Source organism: Pipistrellus kuhlii, unplaced genomic scaffold (assembly GCF_014108245.1).
Source record: "Pipistrellus kuhlii isolate mPipKuh1 unplaced genomic scaffold, mPipKuh1.p scaffold_m20_p_9, whole genome shotgun sequence".
In the NCBI taxonomy this organism is placed as follows: Eukaryota; Metazoa; Chordata; class Mammalia; order Chiroptera; family Vespertilionidae; genus Pipistrellus; species Pipistrellus kuhlii.
This window is the reverse complement of record NW_023425595.1, coordinates 1,603,276-1,627,244: the sequence shown is the minus strand read 5'-3', so window position 1 is coordinate 1,627,244 and position 23,969 is coordinate 1,603,276. Positions and strand designations below refer to the sequence as shown.

General features: G+C 34.6%; 1 protein-coding gene across 6 annotated transcripts in view; it reads left to right on the top strand.

The window, feature by feature from the left end:
• The window catches only part of CSTF3 (cleavage stimulation factor subunit 3), a 71,269-nt gene that overhangs the window by 13,047 nt on the left and 34,253 nt on the right, over positions 1–23,969 (top strand). For 3 of the 6 annotated variants that reach the window (XM_036426599.2, XM_036426603.2, XM_036426598.2), the window contains exons 2-3: positions 4,478–4,579; positions 4,698–4,793. In XM_036426599.2, the coding sequence (XP_036282492.1) occupies positions 4,478–4,579; positions 4,698–4,793 (198 nt within the window). Of the gene's footprint in view, positions 1–4,477; positions 4,794–7,778; positions 7,837–23,969 lie in introns of those variants that run through there. The other 3 variants (XM_036426602.2, XM_045578111.1, XM_036426601.2) reach the window with 3 other exon arrangements.

The following is a 23,969-nucleotide window of genomic DNA, read 5'->3' as shown; positions in this document are numbered from 1 at the left end:
GAAATCCCTCAGAGTTTGTATATTTAAAAACATTATTCTGAGAAAGAGTCCTTAGGCTTCACATAGAACTTCACTGGAAGGTTCTGTGGCACCAATAAAGGTTAGGAAGCTCTGGAAGCCATGGTTTTCTTTTCCTCCCCCTACCCCATCACCATTTACCCCCTCTGTGTCGTCTTCCCACTTCCATCACCCCCATTATCACCACACTTTTGCCCATGTTCGTGAGCTCTCTCATTTTATGTTTTGCTGAGTCCCTCCCAACATTTCCCCCTTATGCACTGGCCCTCCCTCCCCCAGCTGTCTCTATTTTGCTTGGTGTTCAAATTCCATATATGAGTAAAATCATATAGTACTAATTTTTCTCTTACTGGCTTATTTCACTTAGCATAATGTTCTCCAGGTCCTTCCATGCTGTCACAAAAAGTAAGCTTTTCTTCCTTTTTAAGGCAGAGTAGTATTGCACTGTGTAAATGTACCAAGTTTTTTATCCACTCATCTACTGATGGACAATTGGGCTGATGAACATAAGGGGCTGCATATATTCTTTTGAATTAGTGTTTCGGGTTTCTCCAGATAAATTCCTAGGAGTGCAATTGCTGTATCATAGGACAGTTCCATTTTTAAAGTTGATAAACACATTTTTAATTTTTTGAGGTAACTCCATACTGTGGAAAAACATGGTTTTTCAACTGAGGCTGCACATTGGATCAGCCTGGAGAGTTAGTTTTTGTGCCTTTTTTTAAATAGTGATGTTCCAGTCCCCATTCCTAGTATTCTGGTTTCATTGGTTGATGGTAGGGCTTGGACATCTTTTTAAATTCCCTTTCTCCCAGTTGGTTCCAGTGTGCTGATAGTCTTGAGAATCAGTAGTGTAATGGTATCTTACAAAAATTGAGATCTTCTTTTATTTTAAAATATTTTTTAAAAGTTTGTTTTTTCAAGGAGTAAACTCATGAAATAAGTCTATTTTGTTGTATCCGAAGTGCCCCTTCAACATTGTCTAGCACATACTGGCAAGTATTTCTCAGGTGAATAGTAAAAATTCAAACACTAGGAGAGGATACAGTGTAAAGTGAGTGTATGTTTGTGTGTGCGTGTCCTTACTTTTTTTTGAAACTCAATATTCATGTTGCTAACTATAGACCTTGCTCTTTTTAGTGATTACAAATTTCATAATAATATTTAGCCAGTTTTTTTATACATGATTATTTAAGTTATTTCTATTCTTATGCAACAATAAAAGGCTTAGTAGCTCACTATTCTTCAGTATACATGTGCAGTAAGATGCCTTGCCAGAAGTGGAATTTAGGGTTAGGCATTCTTAGTAAATTTTTATCAATATTACTACTTGCCCCAGTTGACTATGTGAGAATGTCTGTTTCTGGTTACCCTTGTAATCCTATATAATAAAGAGCTAATATGCTAATTGTCTTGCTGCCCTCACACCGTAATGGCCAATCAGCAGGAGGCTGCGCGCCCTGGGGGGCAGAGCCGCAGTATTGTTCCAGAGACAAGACCCAAGCTCCAAAGCTCCACACTCTCCGACTACCTTGTTGCTCTGGAGGTGGGGTGGATGGAAGTGGGGAGGCGCCCAGAGGAGGTGGGACCAGCCAGAGGAGGCAACTCACGGGGACCGAGGGCGGGGCTTGAAGCAGCCAGAGAAGGCTGGAGGGGTGTGGTGGGGCCAGGCACATTTGAGCTCTGGGTGGAGAGGTTAGGGTGTCAAGGAGGGGCGGTGGGTGGGTGGGACTGCACGATTACACCCACTGGGCTTCTAGTGTTAATAATAAAACACTTTAAAAAAAATATTTTTTATTGATTTTTTACAGAGAGGAGGAGAGAGGGATAGAGAGCTAGAAATGTCGATGAGAGAGAAACATCGACCAGCTGCCTCTTGTACACCCCCTACCGGGGATGTGCCCGCAACCAGTGTACATGTCCTTGATCGGAATCAAACCTGGGACCTTTCAGTCCGCAGACCGACGCTCTACCACTGAGCCAAACCGGTTTTGGCAATAAAACACTTTGATCTCTATTTTATGGTTTATATTTCTATTCTTTTGTGTTTTCCTTTATTAATCCTCATCTAAGGATATTTTTTCCATTGGATTTTTAGAGAGAGTGCAGGGGGGAGAGAGAGAGACATATATGTGAGAGAGACACTTTGATTGCCTCCTGCGCTCTCTCTGACGCAAGGGCCAGGGATTGAGCCTGCAGCTGCAGAGTGTGCTCTTGACCAGGAATTTGACCAAAGACCCTTTATAGTCCTCAGGCCAATGCTCTAACCACTGAGCACTGACCAGGGCTCTTTTCTTTTGAGTGTTTACAGTTCATTTTCTGTGAAATATTTGAACTTTGGTTTTCTTTTTTCTTTTTTTAAGTTGTTGGTCTTTTATTGATTGTACTTAATAAAATTTTTTTTAATGTATTTTTATTTATTTTAGAGAGGAAGAGAGATGGAAACATCCATGGTCCCTCAGCCTGGCCTGCACCCTCTTGCAGTCCAGGACCCCTCAGGAGATGTCAGACTGTCGGTTTCAGCCCGATCCCCGCAGGCCAGGCCGAGGGACCATGCATCAGGCCTCTAGTATGCATGTTAGATCTTTGGTTAATCTCTTCCCACCCTCCCCAATCACCCCCTTCCCTCTGATTCATCAGTCCCATGTTTCCATGGCTGTGCATTGAGCGTCTGCCCCCTGGTGGTCAGTGCATATTGTAGCTAACAGTCAAATGGTTGCTTAGATTTTTATATACTCTGAGTAGCCAGATTGTTATTATCTCTGAACGCATAATAATCTGGCCACTCAGTGTGTGTGTGTGTGTGTGTGTTAGAGGCCCAGTGCATGAATTCGTGCATGGGTGGGGTCCAGCTAGCCTGAACAGGGGGAGGGGACATGGGCAGTTGGTTGAACTCCTGGTCGAGAGGACAATTTGCATATTAACCTTTTATTATATAGGATATACACTGAGTGGCCAGATTATTATACTTTCAATGATCATAATAATCTGGCCACTCAGTGTATATAGATAATAAAAATTAAACTACCTTAGTAAAGGTTTAGAAAATACTGAACAATAGAAAGGAGCACCCGGGGAGGGAAGGGAATCACCTGTACTTCTATCATCCATCAGCCACATGATCTTAAACATTTTAGTACAATCTTTAAATCTCTTATTGTAGATTTATTTTATACCTTTTATTTTGCTGTATATAAAATTTTTGAGTCATGTCTTTAAACTTTTCTATCAGAATAAGCATTCATGCCATTTCATGCTTTCTGTCTCGGGATAAATGCACTATGGCAGTGCTTCTCAAAGTTTATCCAGGCTTCCTAAGACTTTCAGAGAATCTGTGAATTCAAACTGTTTTATAATAAATTTAAGGCAATATTTGCAATTTTCACTCTTAACCTCTTGTGAGTATACAGTAGAATTTTTACTTTTACATGATGTAATATTATAACAGATTGAATGCTAAAAGCAGATATGAAAATCCAGCTACATTTTTAAAAGTCAGACATTAAATTTATAAATCTGTAAAACAAAAATATTCTTATTGAATTTTAATAGTTTTTAAAAAATATATATTTTATTGATTTTTCACAGAGAGGAAGAGAGAGGGATAGAGAGTTAGAAACATCGATGAGAGAGAATCATCTATCAGCTGCTTCCTGCACACCCCCTACTGGGAACGTGCCCGAAACCAAGATACATGCCCTTGCCCGGAATCGAACCTGGGACCCTTCAGTCCGCAGGCCGACGCTCCATCCACTGAGCCAAACCTGTCCCGCTTAATAGTTATTTTTCATTAAAATGTTACTTGTTTTAATATATAAGTAGTATTTTAAGAATTTTTTTTATTGACTTCAGAGAGGAAAGAAGAGGGAAAGAGAGATAGAAACATCAATGATGAGAGAGAATCATTGGTCAGCTGCCTTCTGCACTCCCCACACTGGGGATTGAGCCAGAAACCCAGGCATGTGTCCTTACTGGAAATCAACCCGTGACCGCCTGATTCATAAGTCGATACTCAACCACTGAGCCACACAGGCATGGCAGTAGTTTCACTATTTGAACATGAATAAATGTAACATTTTTTTTCTCAGTTTTAATTGTAATGGTACATATTGAAATAAACCATATAAACAACCTTTTTTTGCATACTTAGTAATTTTTCAAAATATAAAAAGGGTCCTGAGACTACAATGCTTCCAGACTGCTGTTCTATAGTATTTAATGTAAAAGATGGCTTTATTTAAATTTTTAAATGTCTTTTTAAGGTATGTGATTACTTGATTTTGTTTTTATGCAGTTGACTCAAGGTAACATAGATTACAGGAAATACAGGCCTCTTTTATAAGAGAACATTTTTATTCCTTGTATTGTGGTATTTGTATACTGATATATTGTGCTTGAATAAGATTAGGCATGAAAATTTTAAAACGGTAACTTCAGTTTGTTATTTTTCTCTCCTCAGGCGGCTGAATATGTCCCGGAGAAGGTGAAGAAAGCTGAAAAGAAATTAGAAGAGAACCCCTATGACCTTGACGCTTGGAGCATTCTCATTCGAGAGGCACAGGTTTAGTGATATAGGATTACATTTCCTTCTCTATGGGTCCAGTCACACTACTTGGTTCTGCAGTAAATATTTTCATAATCCTAACACTGTAAATGCTGTTATTGGTTTTCAATTTTAGAATCAACCTATAGACAAAGCACGGAAGACTTATGAGCGCCTTGTTGCCCAGTTCCCCAGTTCTGGCAGATTCTGGAAACTGTACATTGAAGCAGAGGTTAATATTTTATTTTATTTTTCTTATAAGCATCTGATGGGAATTGCAGCATACACTATAGCGGTAAAGACAAGTTAGGGACATAGATAGCACAACTCGGACAAGGAGGGTTTAAATGTCTTTTGCCTTTATTTTGTAAAATAGGTATAAAGGAGTGATTAAAATGAATTTTTGAAATTTGGGTCTTTACAAGCTGATGATTGTTGCATTTTGCGATTGCAACAACATTAAAACAGTTTCAATGGTATTGGAGTGCTTTAGCCTTTTATTTACTTGTCATGTGTCAATTTATTGCCTCCTGTGTCATTTATTTAGAGCTCATTTTTCTTTTGATTCCTGCTTACAAAAATATGAACTACTGGTATTATAAGAAAATACAGAAATATTAACTTATAAGAAATGTTAGTTTAATAGGTTATTTTGAACATCTCTGGTGAAATGAAACATTTAGATGAAAAGTTATCTCAGATTTTAATTTCATGAAAATACATGGTTTGTCAATAAATGTAAGCACTTCAATAATTTCAAGAAAATTTTTTTCTGCTGGAAGAAGTTTACATTATAAAGAAATAAGCTAATGTGACTTAAACTTACGTAATCATAATTTACACCATGCTACTTTTTTAAAAATTGCTTTTTAACTGTCTTGAAGTCAGGTATGTTTATTTTAAAGAGTAAGAGCCCCATTCTTAATTATAATTAGAAGGGAATGTTCCTTTTTGAAGGCTGGAATTAGTGATCAAATGATAATAAAGTGTTAGTGTGTTAATAACATTTGGCACCAAGTAATCATATTTCAGGTTATAAGTTAATTGAGTGGAAAGGGTGAGAATAATTGATATCTACATTATAACTTATGAAGTATTCTTTCAATATTAATTTTGTAATATAAATTCTCAACATAATCAAGTACACTGCAGCCTTGTCATATTTCCCACCCTAGATGAATGTGATAATATGTGGTCTGTTTTGGACCTATTCAAGGGGCTTTTAGTTATCAGTGATATGAACAGACTTTAGCACCACACAGTGTTGTTACCTGTGATGTGTGTCTCAGAATGGACTCAGCCAGTAGCAGCTGTAAGTGGAGGCTACAGTGTACTCGTTGTATTTGTGATTTAACTTGTATTACTTTGGGAGGGGGAGGGACAATTACTGGATGACAGCAGGAAACGTGTGCGTGTTAAATTTTTTGTGTGTGATTGTATATGTAGTATGTGTGTTTGTATGTTTGTTGTGTGAGAGAGATTGTACCTTATGTGGAGTCTGGTTGTGGTTTTGGCCCAGAATCTTATCCTTAAGTTTTATCCTATGGGGTCATTTCTTTTGTTAATATACTTAATCGACAAAGTAGACTGATGATTCATGAAATTCAGCAGGTGAGTGAATAGGTCTGTCTGAAGTACTGAAGCCAGTGCTGCTTTGTAATACTTACGAAAGCAAGGAACATGAATCACATGTACTTAGTCTGCATTCCAGTTTGACTTTACAAACACAGGTTATATGCAAACTCATCAGAAATGAACATCATTGGTATATAATAGATTTTGTATAATGAAGTACTTGCTGAGTTTTAGAAATTTCTTTCAGTTTCTCATATTCAGTCATTATTCATGTGCTTTATTATAACATAAGTTAAACTGAAATTGGCAGTTAGACTGCATTCTATAAGTTAAAACACAATGAGTCTGTCTCTCCCATTTCCTAACTGAAAATATGAAGTGCATTCTAAAAAAGAATTCCAAGACAGACCAGATGTTATTTCAAGGGGCTAAAAATTTAAATATCAGGCTCATTTCACATATTTCAGAGCTGCTAGCAGTTGACTGATTTATTTAGTTGGTAATGTTTGCAGTTATTTTGCACACATAAACACAAATTTGAATATATGTATAAAACATCTTGAGAAAAAGTGGTAAATAATATATTGTATATTTTGTAAAATATATGTTTACGGTTTAAGAGTTAAGATGTTAAATTGAATCTTAATTTCGAAAATCCATTTCCTGAGCTGTGTTTATCTTTTTTGATTTGCTCTTTTATTTTATTTTAATTTTTAATTTTCAATTTTTTACTTTGTTTAGCCTGTGAGAGGCTAAATTTTTCTTTGCCCATATTTCCCAAGGTGGCCCTTAATATTTCTGGTGAAGTCACATAACCTATTCATAATATGTTAAAATCTAAGGTAATAAGAATGTCTTTACATCAAAGGTAGTACTAACAGTGTTTATATAACGTACTGTATGCATTCTCAAGAAAATAAAATTTTGTTAATACATTTGTTGTAACTCAGTACTTCATGGTGGGGAAATTTTAATATTTCATTTATTTATGTTCAGCTAAACCAACTTGTATGAATCCAAATACATTTAGTTCTTTTCTAATAGAAAATACATAATATCTTTCATAACAAGAGATTTGATTCCCCAGAGAAGTTTCTTGTAAATCCTACTTAAGATCAAAGTGGGGGGAAAAGCATATATTTTGCTTTTAAATTTGAAATATCATTTGCAAATAAATAATTCTTAGTAAGTAGTTATTGTTAGTGACACTAATCTATTGTTTTTTAATATTTGCCAATATATAAGCTTTTCTTATATCAGTGAACATTTAGCAAATATTCCTGGCTTCCTGTGTAAAAGTTGAACTTTATGATGTCATCCTTAATTCATTACCTACTTTTATTTTTTTACTAAAGCATAGAAAGTGTTGGAGGTAAATTTTTGTTGTTCTAATGGAAGGGCATTTAGAACCACCGTCTTTATATTTATGATATTACATAATTCAGAATTAAGCCAAATTACTTTAGTGTTATATCTATTACAGAGTCGTGTGCCACATAACAACAATTGGGGTCAATGACAGACTGCATATACAATGGTGTATACCGTAGGTCTATAGTATGCTATCCCATCTAGGTTTGCGTAAGTGCACTCTGATGTTCACACAATGACAGAATCGCCTAACAATGCATTCATTTCTCAGAAAATATGCCTGTCGTTAAGCAGCTCGTGATCATATAGGCAATCACATTTTGCCTCAGGTATGTGAAACATAATGTTTTACTCTTGAATTCCAAAACTGCTCCTTTACATGATTTAACTGTCATAAGAAAAACCAATTGTATGACCATTCTTAAAGTGCTATAAATATCAAATATTGTCTAATTGTGTTATATGAAAATATTTTTGCTGCTGATTAGTTTTATTTTTAATATATTTTTATTGATTTTAGAGAGAGGAAGGGAGAAGGAAAGAGAAACATCAGTGATGAGAATCATTGATCAGGTGCCTCCTACTGGGGATCGAGCCATACAACCCGGGCATGCACCCTGACTGGGAACAAACTGACGTCCTGGTTCATGGGCCAACACTTAACTATTGAGCCACACCAGTCAGTACACTGGGGAGTTTTAAAGTAAACATTTTAATACATTTATAGCCATTTAGTTGATATATGGATGCCTAAATCTGCAGTGTAGGTGGGGCTTTTTGTTTTTTCCTGTTCCACTTATTTATGCATTCATTGGTTGATTCTTTTTTTGTTGTTATTCTTAATCCTTACGGGAGGATATTTTTTTGTTGATTTTTAGAGAGGAAGGGAGAGAGGGGACACATGCACACACCCACACACCCACCACTGCCTTCCACACGCTCCCTGACCAGGGCTGGGGATCAAACCTGCAACCCAGGTACGTGCCCTTGGCTAGAAATTAAACCCAGGACCCTTTGGCCAGGCCTCTTTGGTTGATTCTTGTATGTGCCCTGACTGAGGATCCAACCCTCAAGCTGTGGGATATCAGGGCGATTCTCTAACCAACTGAGCTAGGTGGCCAGGACTAGTGTAGTCTATTTTTGCGTTTAAGAAATGTGAGCTTTGAAAAACTAGAGTTAATTAATGGAATGTCCCTGAGAACCTGAATGCTCTTTAAAGAACCACTTTTTAGAGTGGTCAGAAGGGTCACTAAGTATCACAAAATTAAGAAAATTTAGTTTTGCTGTTCTGTTTTTTAAGTTTTTTTTCTCCCTCGTGACTACAGCTTTTCATGTAGCTAGGTAGTGAGTGTGATAGCATGTAATGTTCAACATCTTATTGTTAGAAGTAACTTGTTTTGAGTTGGGCCACATTCATAAGCAATTGTCCTATGAAAGGATAATTTTTTTTATTAGTAGATAAAGGAGAAATGAAAGTAATGCTGCTGGTAATAGCAACAATGTATCTTGCTGTCTGTGAAAGCTGTAATTCTTGAATAAAAGCAATATAGAATTGATTGCATTTTCTTTTAAATAATTTAAAAACATTAATACTTAAATAATGGGTTGTAAAGTATATGTTTTCATTTTTTTCATAATCTTTCTACTTGAGAAAAATCATTTATAAATACCTTTCTTCATGGCAAATGGAAATGAACTCAGGATGGAACATGAGTGACCTAAATTGAAATAAACTTCTCTGCTGTCTACTGTTTTTATGCCTCTAACTAGCAGTTTAAACTATTATGTTTTGTACATATTGAGCAATGTTATTTTTTTTAAATGCAGATAAAATTATGACTTTATTATGTAGATTATAATTTTTCTATTCAGCTTGCAATCTTTTTTTTAAAATTGTACTCTTTTTTTCTATAAATCTCTTTTCCTGTTTGTAATAAATGTTGGTCCATGTCTGTGTGATTATTCAGAATGTACTCTAAAACACAATATGCTCTGTAGTTTCTCAAATGCATGTATAATGTAGTGGAGAGGTGTAAAAGAAAACAGGAATTATTTGCAAACAGACATAGTTAATTTAGATTAAAAAATTTTAAATCTCATTTCTCATTCTTTATATCTTGTAGGTAGTTTATTATTTAATGTGAAGTGTAGGCATTTAATTTTAAACAAAACCTCACACTATTCAACCTAGTTGCCTTTATGTTTCTCAGCTTTTTATAAAGCAAAATTATATTCTTTGCAGTCACTAATAAGCATTGAAAAAAATAGTTATCTTTTTCCCCCTGCAAAGATTCTTAAACTTTTAACTCAGCTTCTTCATATTCTATAATGTGTAATAAGAGTTATGGTATATTCTGAAAATGTGGAAAAGGTATCTAACCAGATTTTAATAAAAAGTACATTATATTTGTTGTGAAACAAAAGGGCTATTTGATCGTATCATTGGCAGTTCTCCTGTGGGTAGTGTTTTAGCCTAAATTTTTTGAGCATTTATGGAAGAGCATAACATTTAATGTACAATACCTAATAGTTTAAAATTTTATTGGGCATTGTAGTCAATAAGATTTTTAGGGGGTTATTTTGGTATATGACTCTATGCCTATCTCAAGAGGTATTAAAGATATGCTCCAACATGGCACCCATGAGTAAACACAAATGCATTTAAGCCCATCATAATATTACCGTTAGAGACTTCCACATTTGGATATAGAACTAATTGTAATACAAACATTTTAGGGTGCTCTGTATTTTGGTTCTAAATTGAGCATAAAGGAACCAGGTGGCAATTAATTGACTTTGTCTTAAAAAACAAAGACCTCTTAAAGTCAAAGGTTCAACTATTTTTTAATGGATTCATTGTGGGTTTTTTTGTAACAGCCATTTATTTGAATAAATCTGTTTTAAGGCACTTCTAAGAAATGAAGATGTTAAAGTAATAGTGATATCAAAAGCTGTATTTCTGAGTGGACAAGACTGCATTTATTTGTTTACAAATAATTTACTTTTTAAATTTCAATTTTTATTACTAAGTAGTTTTGCTCTTACAAGTCTGGAGCAGAAAACAAATAGCATAATGGTATCATCATTTGAAGTCTAATTTTTTTTCCTCCTACATATTCACTGTCCACAGTAAAATCAACAAAATTATGAGTATTTGCTTTGAATACAACTTGTTGAGAAACTAAACAGCGTTTTTAATAACCTGGGGTAAATTTTATGATTTTGTATGCCAGGAGGTTTCTATTTGGAAATACTAAGTAATAGTTATAAAAACAATGAATCTTATGTCAAAGATAATGAAATATAGTTTATAATAATTTGATATAAAATATGGTCCAAAGTGAAAGTGAATTTTAATATTTCTGATACTTTTATTCATGTGACAGCACATGTTCAATTACAACCTTTTTATTTTTTAAGCAAGATTTTTAGGTTTGTTATGTACAGATAACATTATTGTAAGTCTTTGTCTAAAGATTCTTGTATGGGAATTGGTCTTTTTTTTCCTTTTCCAGTTAATTGAGATATAATTGACAAAATAAGGTGTACACAACACAATGATTTGATATATGCACATATTGCAAATGATTACTGCAGTGTTTAACATACATCACCTCACATAGTAACAAGTGAAATTGTCTTTTGTGGTGACATTTTCTGTACATTTTATATTGAAATTGGAGAAGAAAAGTATTGATCATTTCATGATGATGGTTTTCTTGAAATTTTTTTCTATTTAACAAACCCTGAATATGCAAGTATTATCTATCTAAAGTGAACATTGAATTTAAATAAGAAATTTAAAGCTAGAAGACAAAATGAAGTAGTTCAGCCCTCTTATTTTATATATGAGTAAAATCAAGAGATTGTTGTCCTTAAACTCAAAGTTTACAAACCATACTGAACGTATAGGCATTGCAGTTAGCATGCTATCCTTGCTGGCAGTCTCCAAAGAATGGACACATGAAATGTGTTATTGTTAGGCAGCCAGTTTGGGAATTGAGACATTGGAGGGCAACAATTGGATCTTAATGCTATGAATATATTTCTTACCTTGCAGAATACTCCCTAAAGTTGTCTGGATTATAGTCTTATTGCTAATTTTTTTAAATGTACTTTGCTGTGATTTATCAATCAGTATATAATCAATCAAGACTTAATCTAAGAGGCATGTATTATATGCCTAGGAGTATTCTTGACAGTGGTCACTTTTAGAAGTCTGCTGTCAGGGTTAGGGTTGTATAAGATTGGATTTCCCAAGTTCACAGAATAGTTGTGAGGTTTACATTCAAAGAACACTCTACCAAGTCAAAAGAACTTATTTATTTATATAAGTGTCTGTGACTTAACTTTTATGTAGTTAGCAGAGCGGTTACTTGCCATGTGCCTCATCTACAAGGTGAGAATTCTACCCATTATCAGTCTTAATAAAACTGGCCTGATCATTTTTTGTAGCGTAGAAAGATGTTTAACAATTGTTATTTTTTTTTTAAATGCAGGGAATTTGTAGGTTACTCTATAAAAGACATGGAGAAATAAAAATGACACAATTTAGAATATGGTGATGGAATTTCTGTTCTTGGCTCTTCCATTGAATTACTGTGACTTTGGAAAGCCATTAATCTCTTCTCTCCACAATTTTTATTATGAAATTTTTGAGACAAAAATTGAAAGAGTAGTATGAGTATTACTCTAGATGCTTGTATACCTTCCATCTTGGCCTAGTGTTATGTTTTGCCATGCATGCTTTCTCTCTCTGATTATATAAATAATATATAGTCCTCCCTAGCCAAAATATCATCACACTGAAAAGGAACAGCAGTGTTCTAATATATCTAGAGGCCCGATGCATGAAATTTGTACAAGGGGCTTGGCCCTCACAGCTCAGGCTTAGTGTCTGGAAGGTTGTTCAGCTGTCCAGTCTAATTAGCATATTATGCTTTTATTATAGATATCCAGTTCATGTTTACTTTTTTCTAACAGATTTATGATTTCTAAAATTCCCTATTTCTATTATCAGAGAAATCATTTGAATTTCTACTGTGCCTTCTGTGTATCAGTTTACCACAGATTTCGTACTATTTTTACTCTTGTCCCTAAGTAAACTAGTAGGAATTCAAGTGTTGTTTTCAATGATCTGTAAATTGTGACAATTGGAAAAGTTTCATTCACTGTTCCAGACAAGAGTTTTCTTTAGACTGCCAGAATAATGCGGAATGGGGTGGGAATTTTAATTTTTGTGGCTCCTACCCAAAATATGCATGGAATTGTGCTGGAGTTCTTAAAAGCAAGCAGATGCTTTTCAGTTATGTTACAGTTTAGCTGTACGTCTACAAAACTGAGTTATGGAAAATTCTATTTTATATGAACATTATATAAGCAGAAATATGTGAGAGACATTTTTGAAGGTAAAATATATTCTAGAGTAGAGTTTTAGGAGTAAAAAGATAAAGTTCGTTTTAAAAATCCATTGTTCACTTACAGTTGTATTTTGATGGTGATTTTTTTCTTTATTCTGATTACCTCAACAATAACTAAAATTTAATAGGCTTTTATTATATGCTGGGAACTGTATTTAGTGTTTTATGTGAAATACTAGCTTATTATTTTACCTTTTTTTTAATTGACTTTTACAGAGAGAAAGGGAGAAGGATAGAGTTAGAAACATCAATGAGAGAGGAACATCAATCAGCTGCCTCCCGCACACTTCCTACTGGGGATGTGTCCACAACCAAGGTACATGCCTTTGACCGGAATTGAACCTGGGACCCTTCAGTCCACAGGCCGACGCTCTATCCACTGAGCCAAACCGGTCAGGGCCACATTTTACCTATTATCCCTCATTTTCTTATTTTGTTCAAGTTTCTGAGATTTAGAGGACGTAAGTAGCTCTCCTAAGCTCAATAACATTAAAGGTTAAGCTACTGGGAAGTATACGTGGAAAAGGTGATATTCTAATTTCTAGGCCTAGGATCCTAGTCACTAACCACTATACAACTAAGCTAAGGAACCTAAAGTACAGTATATTGTAGAAATCACTATATAGTGGGTTCATAACGGACTTTTCTTTGCTTAAGAATATCTTACATTCTCATTTAGCTATTAGGATTTGGGGCTACATTTGAAAAAATAAATTCAACTCACAGCCACATACAATTTCTACAAATCTTTTAGAAGATGGCGTTACAATCACTTCTATGCACCTCCTCGTGGTATGTATAAGATCTTAGCTCTGAAACTGCCATTTGTATTTTCCCCTTCACAATTTGAAGTGTTTTAAACAATGTACTTGGATCTAATTTCAAATAGCAGGAATCTTGTACATGAAACAGGCAAGTTTTAGTAATTACGGACCTTGAAGAGCAACACATTATTTACAAATCCTTATTTACATTCAGTATTAATGTGAGGATTGTAAGTTTTACTTTCTGGTTAGCAATTAGAAGTCTTATTAGAATGGAATATCTGCTTACTAAACAGTTTTCTTTATACTTTTCTATCCATTGAACTATAGGAGTGTTGCAAATATGTTTTCTGATAGCATAGACTATACTTTATTGTGTGCTTTTGTATTGGCTGGGAGATCTTTAACATATTTGAAATTATAGTCATTGCTGGTGTGGCTCAGTTGGTAGATGCATTGTTCCGTACAGTCAAGGCACATACCTGGGCTGCTGGTTTGATCCTTTGGGACACGTGAGGGAAGCAATCAAACTTTTTTCTCTCTCCTCATCCTCTCCCTTCTAAAAATCAATGAAAATGTCTTGGGTGAGGATTTTTTTTTTTTTTAAGTTTAAATTATGAAACAAAACTTACTGAAGAAATAAAATATTGAAGTCAGAGACACACAATATCTAGCTCTCTAAAAAAAAAAAAGTTTTGAAGGAGGTTGTAGACTCCTGTAGTTAATGGGAAAAAAACAGTTACTGGAACGATCATTTCAAGTTATTTATATTTTGTGCTTTAGCAGAAATGTTTTTTAAGTACATTTCTCTGTCACTGGAAACTGCACTATCTTCATGCAGCCTCCTGGTATTGCTCAGAAAACCACTAGGATATATCCAGACTTGAATTATCTATCCATGAAACAGTTTTGCAATTCTAAGTTTCCCACAATTAAACTGTAGAAATGTGTGCTATTCATTAGTGCTTATTCTGATACTTTTTGTTTTTAGTTTAACTTTCAGGAGATTCTCTGCAAATTAGAATATGCAGAATTTTGTGCCCTAGCCCGTTTGGCTCAGTAGATAGAGCTTATGGACTAAGGGTCTGGGTTTTATTCTGGTTAAGGGCACATGCCTGGATTGTGGGCTCCATCCCCAGTGTGGGGTGTGCAGGAGGCAACCAATCATTGATTCTCATCATTGATGTTTCTATCTCTCTCTCTCCCTCTGAAATCAATAAGAATATATATTTAAATAAAATGAGATAGGCAGAATTTTGTTAGCGAACGCTTTGGCAAGTGATTTTATATGTGGAGCCCTTAAAAGTACCCTGAAACAGTGGGTGTTTAGTAAAATGACTTAAACAGAAGCCTATTCATATATAGGGTGAGGCACATTTGTAATTCACATGGGAATTAATAAATAATACAAGAAAAAACTGTTTCATCGTGTATTTGCCTGGGTTGTATTCAGATAAAATCACCAAAGGTGTTGCACTATTTTTCAGTGGTGCAATTGAGTTTTTAGATTCTCAAAGTCATCTTCAGGCCCCACATTATTTTTATAGATTTTTATTTGGCTACATAAAATCGTCTCAGGTTCTTGCTTTGACTTTATATATCAGAGGAAGATGGTGAATTGCTTTTCAAGTATATAATAAGTACATGATAGATATCTTAGATGCTATAGACACCTCAGTGAACAAATTTACAGTTTGATATAGGAGATGATTATAAGAATAGGTGATATGCTATAATAGAGAAAATATCTGTTTGCTAGAAATAAATATTTACTGCTACCGGAGAAAAATATTTTAGGTATATTTGAGGTATTGAAACAATCTGATCGTTTAAAAAATTTAATTGATGTTAGAGAAACATCTATTTGTTATTCCACTTATTTATGCATTCATTGGCTGATTTATTATCTGTACGTTGACTACAATCTTGGTGTATGAGGATGATATTCTAACCAACTGAGCCACCACCTAGCCAGGGCCACAACATGATGGTTTTTTTAGCTTAATTTTGTTTCTAGTTCTTCCAAGTATTTTAGGTAACTATTACATGGAAAGTTTTAAATTACAAACACATAGGAGCTTGATAGTAAATCTGGAATTGTAGCTAAACTGTTAATTACAGAAAAGAGAAAAAGCATAAACATCTGAAATTTTATAAGGGCTAAAATAATGTGAATTAATTTTGCTTTAGGAAAACTAAGTTGAGATATTTATAATTCTGTGCCCTTGTTTTAACTCAAATGCCTACACGAATTTAGAAGTTAACTGACTGGAAGTTTCCTTTTCAAAGAAAAATTGCATATTGGCTAGAAATTCTGTTTTGGTTTTATTTTTGTATTCGAGTCTTAGGAAACTAATAGAAATAAGAAGCCATGAAACTTTTTATTGCCTTTAACAATTTTCATATAGTTTTGGGGAAAACCAGAGTACAGGCAGTTCTCGGGTTACGTCAGACTCAATGTACGTCGTTTCCTGGTTACTTTGCCATCTTTCATTTATTTATAATAAAGAAAAAAGTTCCGTCAAAATGATGTATGTACATATGTGCTTTACATTTTTCATTATTCATTTACCACAAGTAAAGATCAGGAATTGTTGTCTTTAAATTTTTTTTTACTGTTTCACTTCATTACTGCTGTGTATGTGCTCCATGTGAGTGATGTAGGTTCCGACTTAAGGGCGAAATCACGTTATGTCGCCCCATAGGAACGGGTCTCCAACGTAACCATGTGGGGAGAGAAAGGAAGACTTTTTCTAAGGGAGAAAATTGAGCTGTTCTCTCAAGTTGATTCCTAGAAAAACATTTCACCATGAGTAAAATGTTTCTGTCACATTGCCAATGTCTACTCAGAAACAGTTTCCAAATTGATTCATGCACAGAAAAAAATGATCCTTGTTTGTTATGTGAGATGCATTTGAAACTATCTCCTTATTTTGTTAAATGCGTATGTTAATATGCAGTTATAACCTAAAAGGAACAGTTATACCAAGGACAGAGAATTGATTACCAAGATTTTATTTTATTTTTTAATATATTTTACTGATTTTTTACAAAGAGGAAGAGAGGGATAGAGAGTTAGAAACATCGATCAGCTGCCTCCTGCACAGCCCTACTGGGGATGTGCTCGCAACCAAGGGACATGCCCTTGACCGGAATTGAACCCAGGACCTTTCAGTCCACAAGCTGACGCTTTATCCACTGAGCTAAACCGGTTTCGGCGATTACCGAGATTTTAAAATGCCATTTTTATTGATAGTATCAAAAATCAAAACCCTTGAATTTATGTCCTGACATCTTGTGATTATTAATAGAATACTTAAAGACTGGCTAAAATTAAGAAAAGTGAAAGCACAAGAATTGGTTTTCAAGCATCTGTTTAACAAAAATTATTAGTAAGTCTCTATCAGTCCCTAAATTTTTTCCCCAAAATTTGGTCAAGTCCAAAAATATTAAGGAATATTGTTTACCTATGGCAATATGTTAGATGAATAATGAGAGAAGTGTTAGTTATATTACTGTGATAGTGATTTATTGTATTTTTTGAAATGGTATTATATGGAAAACATTGTTTTCATAGCGGTAAGAGTAATTGAGGATTATAATGGAAATTTGGTCACTAAATTTGTGACTTAAGATTCTTGATTAGGTTTGGCCACTTTCTGGAATCTTCCAATAGATCAGAATAAGCAGGGTTCATTACAAATAGAAGTTGAATATAGAAAAATAAATCATTCATTTATATAAATTTATATTTCTGCCTAACATTTTTATATGTTTCATAGATAGTCATAAATTCAGGTAGGTTGTTTAAATAATTTTTAATAATTAGAAAAAGTGTAAGGAGTAAATTAGGGTACTAACTTAAGTATAGGGTATTTTGCTTGGTATCTTTGGTAGATATTTCACATAGTAGTCTCTTCAGTCACACTGGCTTTATTAAACATAGACAATTCCCACTTCAAGGATTTTCTGTGCATTAGCTGTTTTATCTTTTCTAAAGAAATTTATTCAAATAGCTGCCTGACAAATTCTTTGGTTTCTTCAAATTTTTGCTAAAGTGTTACCTTCTCAGTGAAATCCATTATGGCCATCATCCTATTTAAAATTACCACCTTTATTTCTAACACCTCAAAACGTGCCCTTTTTAAACCTATATAATTCCATCTCCTGATAGAGTAAACAGTTTCCTGTGCTTAGGGTTTGCCTTCTGTGCATTGTTATGTTTTAGGAGCCTAGAACAACGCACGGTATAATAGTGGCACTCTAAGTATTTGTTGTATGAAAATCCACAAAGTTCAGTTTATCGTATTTTAAAACTTGAGTTTAATTTCTAAGATTTAGAATGTAATCATCTATAACAATATATTAGTTTACATAAAATTATAAGTGGCCAATACCTTTATGTTAACTTACATTTAAAACTTATACATTAAAAATATATCTTTACAGTTTTTATAAACATACAAAAGATATTTGTATATCTTAAAATAAGCTTCATTTGTATTTAAAATTATCTTGATGTATGACCAAGAGAAAGGTTTTTAAAGAATTACCCAATATAGAAGGTGTAACTAATTTACCTAGTGTTTGGAAGTACCTTTTAATCATTCATATATATATATATATATATATATATATATATATATATTATTGATTTCTGCCAAAACCGGTTTGGCTCAATGGAGACTGAAGGGTCCCAGGTTCGATTCCCGTCAAGGGCATGTACCTTGGTTGCGGGCATATCCCCAGTGGGGGGGGGGTGCAAGAGGCAGCTGATCAATGACTCTCATCAATGTTTCTATCTATTTCTCTCCCTTCCTCTCTGTACAAAATCAATAAAATATATATATATTTAATATATATATATATATATATATATATATATATATATATATATATATATATATATATTGATTTCAGAGAGGAAGAGAGAAAGGAACATCAATGAGGGGAGAGAATCATTGATTGGCTGCCTCTTGCATGCCTCCTACTGGGGATAGAGCCCACAACCTGGGAATTGAACCTGTGACCTCCTGGTTCATAGGTCTGTGCTCATCCACTGAGACCCCCCAGCCAGGCTAGAAGTACCTTTAAAAAAAATGTTTGCCTGTGTTTACAAAATACTCTCAGACAAGATTTAAAAACCTGATAAATCCCTGACTGGTTACAATAAACTTTTAGCCACATACAGGGCATCCCAAAATATATATATACACACTTTGACTAATTATAGAGGCAGTTATTATTAAAATATATTTTGTTTTCAAAATTGAGTTATCAGCTGTTAAAGTGTGCACACATTTTTTTTGGGACACCCTATATATTGGAGTAGAATTTCCAAGTCAATTGTATGTGTATATATGAGATACAAACCTGAGTTTTCACGGGTTTTGTCAAATTGGTAAAACATAAGTATTCTAACTCCCTTTTCACAACTTTTACTGATGTTGTATATGTGTATAATGCCAACATGTAATTTAGGAGAGGACATTCATTAAGAGAGCTAGATATTAAAATATACATAAATTCTTTTTTAAATTCTGTGTTAAATATTGTCATTTTTCTTTTGGCTTTCACCCAAACTTTCTGTATAGAAGAAATTAAAGGCAAGCTCAAATTGGTGGATTTATAAAGTGTTTCAGAGAGCTGAATTACACTTATTTGGGAATGCTATAAAATATTACAGGATATATATTCGATTGAGTTCTATAATATCTCTAACCTTTGGAAATGTAGAGTTTCAATGAACATTGCATTATATATATATATGTGTATATATATATAAAATATATTTTATTGATTTTTTACAGAAAGGGAGAGAGATAGATAGCTAGAAATGTCCATGAGAGAGAAACATTGACCAGCTGCCTCTTGCACACCCCCTACCGGGGATGTGCCCACAACCAAGGTACATGCCCTTGACTGGAATCGAACCCGGGACCTTTCAGTCCGCAGACCGACGCTCTACCACTGAGCCAAACCGGTTTCGGTAGTGAACATTGCATTTTAAAGTTGTTACTTTTTTTAAATAAGTTTGTGACAGACTGACAACATTACTGGGAAACAAGACCACAAATGTTCCTTTGGTTGCTTTAAGTTGCTAATTTTCTGAAAGCTATATGTTAATAAAATATATTTAAGAATTATTTGATTAATAAGACAAACTTTGTTATGTAGATCAGCTCTCAATGAAAACAAGGCAAGCTGCTGAACAGAATTTTTGAAATATCTTAAAAGCATTAAAGAACTGAATGCATTGTAAATAATTACCAAGCAAAAACCCATTTGGAAAACAAACACAGCCCAAACAACCTTTCCTCCCCTCCCCCAAAAAGAACATCGGGAGATAAGCTGAGTACCTAAACTTTTTATTGTGAGAGCCTTTGCCAAGCTGAGAAAATTTAGGCTGAAATTTGAGTGCTTCTAGAGGTTAAGGCAGCAAAAGTCCAAGTCCAAGGCATACCCAACAGGACTTCCTCTCCCTTTAAAGCTGTGCAGGAAATACTCAGGATGACAATGGCCAGAACAAATGAAGGCTACCTTCCTAACCTTAGGAGACAAGGAAAGTTGTTATCTCTGATCCTGAGGAGACTGGAACGGGGAAATCCTGAGATGTTAAAACAATAAGTTGGCCCTTGCATGGATCACTTGGGTGTTTCAAAAGAATATGAACCATGAATGTTAGTGGACTTGACCAGAATTATGCTCTTAGGTGCCTAATAAATCTTATTCAAATCCTTTAAGAAATTTTTTAAAATTGGATTTTCAAGAGTGAGAAGTAGAGAGAGAGAAACATCAATAAGAGAGAAACATCAATTGACTGCCTACCTGGGCATCTGCCCTGAGTAGGTTTTGAACTGGCAACCTCTTGGTGCATGGGATGACTGACACTCAACCAACTGAGCCACACTGAGCAGACTCAAATTCTTTCTTGATGAAAAGTAATTCAATTGTTAAAAACCAAACAAATAAGGAAATGGGATATAGTAGAAACATCTGCAAAGACTTCAAAAACTAGAATTAAGGTTGAAGTAGGATGAAACAGCCCATTAGAGCTGAAAGAGAATTGGAGAACTGAAGAAAAACAGTTCACTCTTTGGAGTTTAAAGAGACAGAAAATAAATTAAGGACTAAGCCACAATGAATAGAGTGAACATTTGCAATTGAAGTTTCAGTAGAAGAGAGATGTTGGGACAAAGCACAATTTTAAGAGAAAGATACTAAGAATTTTCCAGAATGGCTAAATAATTCAACAGATTCAGGATGTTCAATGAATCCCAAACAAGGAAAATAACACCTATCCTCATGAGAATGAAACTATAGAAAACTAAAGACAAAACTAAACATCACAGAAGCAGCTGGATACAAAGACAACCAAAGGATTGGCAGTTAACAACTCCCCAATAGCCACAACGGAAGCCAGGGGACTGGAATTGCCTTTTGAATTTGCAGAAGAAAATGAACTGTCAAAGTTTGTATGCAAGAAAAGAATCTGTGGCGTGAAAAAGTATTCTAGACACAGTGGAATAACATTATCAGTTACATGTATATTATTGGACATTACTGATTGTAGCATAACTTCAAACAATGCAGGAGCACTGTTAATGGCTGGTTTTCTCTAAAGCCAAGATGGCAGCCAGCACCTCCTCTCTGAAGAATGTAGGGTCGCTGTTAATCGTGGTATATAATCATGTGGCACATCAATGATGCTTATTTATCTACTAGAGGTCTGATGCACGAAATTCATGTATGGGTAGGGTCCTGATGCCTGGCAGGTGGTCAGGGCCAATCTGTGGGGCAACCAGCAGGATAAATGCTCCCCATCCCCACCTCCTCACCCCCCACTGGAACCCACCATGGCTAACCTGGGGCCTGTAGGCTGGGGGCAGCTCCTGTGTTGAGCAACTGCCCCCTGGTGGTCAGAGTTCGTCACAGCAACCTGTCATTTTGCCAGTCATTCTGCTGTTTGGTCAATGTGCATATTAGGTTTTTATCATAAGATGGCCTATTATTGAAGGCCTAGAAGAACCTCATTTTTCCACATTCTTTGAAAGTCAAGCTGAGGTGAAGAGGGAACGCAGAAAGCAATTCATAAGATACATAAGAGTACCATCTTCCTTCCGGTGATTAAGAGGCCTGAGAGCCCTAGGTGGTTTGTTTGGTGGATAGAGTGTCCACCTGTAGACTGAAAGGTCCCGTTTTGATTCCAGCCAAGGGCACATGCCCGGGTTGCAGGCTTGATTTCCCAGTAGGGGGTGTGCAGGAAGCAGCCAATCAATGATTCTCATCATAGATGTTTCTATCTCTTGCTCCCTTTCCCTTCCTCTCTGAAATCAATAAAAATATTTAAAAAAGAGGCCTGAGACAGACAACTGGGGAATGGGCATACAAACTCTAGAGTCTGCTTGGAATTGGATGGAACCAGTTATCCCAGCCCCTGATAGACGTAAAGACTGTTGCTTTTGCCATCAGTGACACTAATTTAGGCTTCATGAATGAACAGAAGTGTAACAAACTTCCTGTAACACCAGCAAGTATATCTTAAGGAATTAGAAAAGCAGGCCTAGGAGGAGGAAGACCCATTGAAAAAGCCTGCAGTGTTAGGTAAACAGACCCAACATATGAAGGCAACAAAGCAAGTCTTCTCATTGTAGTAGGTCCCAAAATCGGCTACTTACCCTTAATCTCCATTTGTCAAAGACTGCTTTCCTTTGGTGTGGGTAAAAGTAAGTCCTTAAGCATTATTACAAAAAAAGATACATGTATATTTTAAAGAATATCTTTTCATTTAGTAAGAATCCATCAAGTTACTCTTTATTCTTTTAATAAACTCTTCCCCCAAGTCATTCTGTCATAATGAAAATTCTCATAAAATGAAAGGACTTTCATTAGAATTGTAACAATGCTATTTTTTTAGCTTCCTTTTAAAGAGTTAAATGATTGAGTTTTATTATGTTTACTAATAAACTTGGTAAATCTCATTTGATTGGTTTAATGCCAGAAGTTTATAAAGTTTGTGGCTTCTAACAGTTTCTTAAATGTTGGGTTTTAGTCATGTTTTTACCAATGTATATTACTACAGTAATCTCATTGCTAAATGTTACAAATCTATAAAACATTTTTTTAAATATAGTTCAAAAAATCCAAGATAGCACAAGGGACCTACCATGAAGTCTTTCATCTACCTATCTTTGAGGCACCCAAGTATGTGTGTGTTTGTTTTTTTCTCTCCCTTTTACAGGAATAGTTATGTAATCTTACGTTCTATTTTTCACTTTTGTTTTTTGCTTTAAGTAAATTTTAGAGGTGTTATTTTTTTTAAATAAGTACTTAAGATTCCATTTTATTTTTAACCTGTCTCCTCCAGAAGGACATTTAGTTTCCCAAACCAGTTTTGTTGTAAACATTTCTGCATTGACTATCTGTGTATGTGTCTTTTTCATTGTATCTATATATATAAAATTTGTAGATGAGGACTTACTGAATCAGAGTATGTGGGATTTAAAAAAAAATTATATCCAAATGGCCTTCCCCAGAGGTTTTAACATTTAAAATCACATTGATAATGCTTGAAAGAACCAATTTCACATCCTCTTTACAAAATATTTTATTACACTTTAATTTTTTGCCACTTTTCTTAGGTAAAGAATTATAATCTCAGTATGGTTTTGATTTGCATTTCTCTTATAAATTAGATTTGAGGACATTTCATATTTTCAAAGACCTTTTATATTTATCTTTCTGAGGATTGATCTCCTTTACCCCAATTTTCTGTTGTTTCTTAATTTGCCAGAACACGATATACCGTGTTTCCCCAAAAATAAGACATCCTCTGAAAATAAGACCTAGCGCATGGAAAGATAAGACATCCCCTGAAAATAAGACCTAGCGCAACTGGGAGAAAAAATTAATATAAGACACTGTCTTATTTTCATGGAAACGGTATTAGGAGAGTTAAGGGAAATGTTTAACCTTTGCATGATTACTAGAAGTTCAGATAATTTTGATATAACTAAATAGTATGTTATCTTTACTGCTAATGTTTTTCTTAATGTCAGATTATAAGGAATGATAAGTATCTTTGAAAAACCAATATTTTCCTTTGTTTTGGTGTTTTACTACTTGCTTTAAATATTTTTCTTTCAAATACATGTGTTTTGCTTATAATTTCACTTAGATCCTTAAAACCCATTTCTCATTTAAATCTTGTTTGCAAATTATTTTTCTTATACATGTCTCAAATCTTTTATATTGCTACTCAATGTTAAAAGACATTAC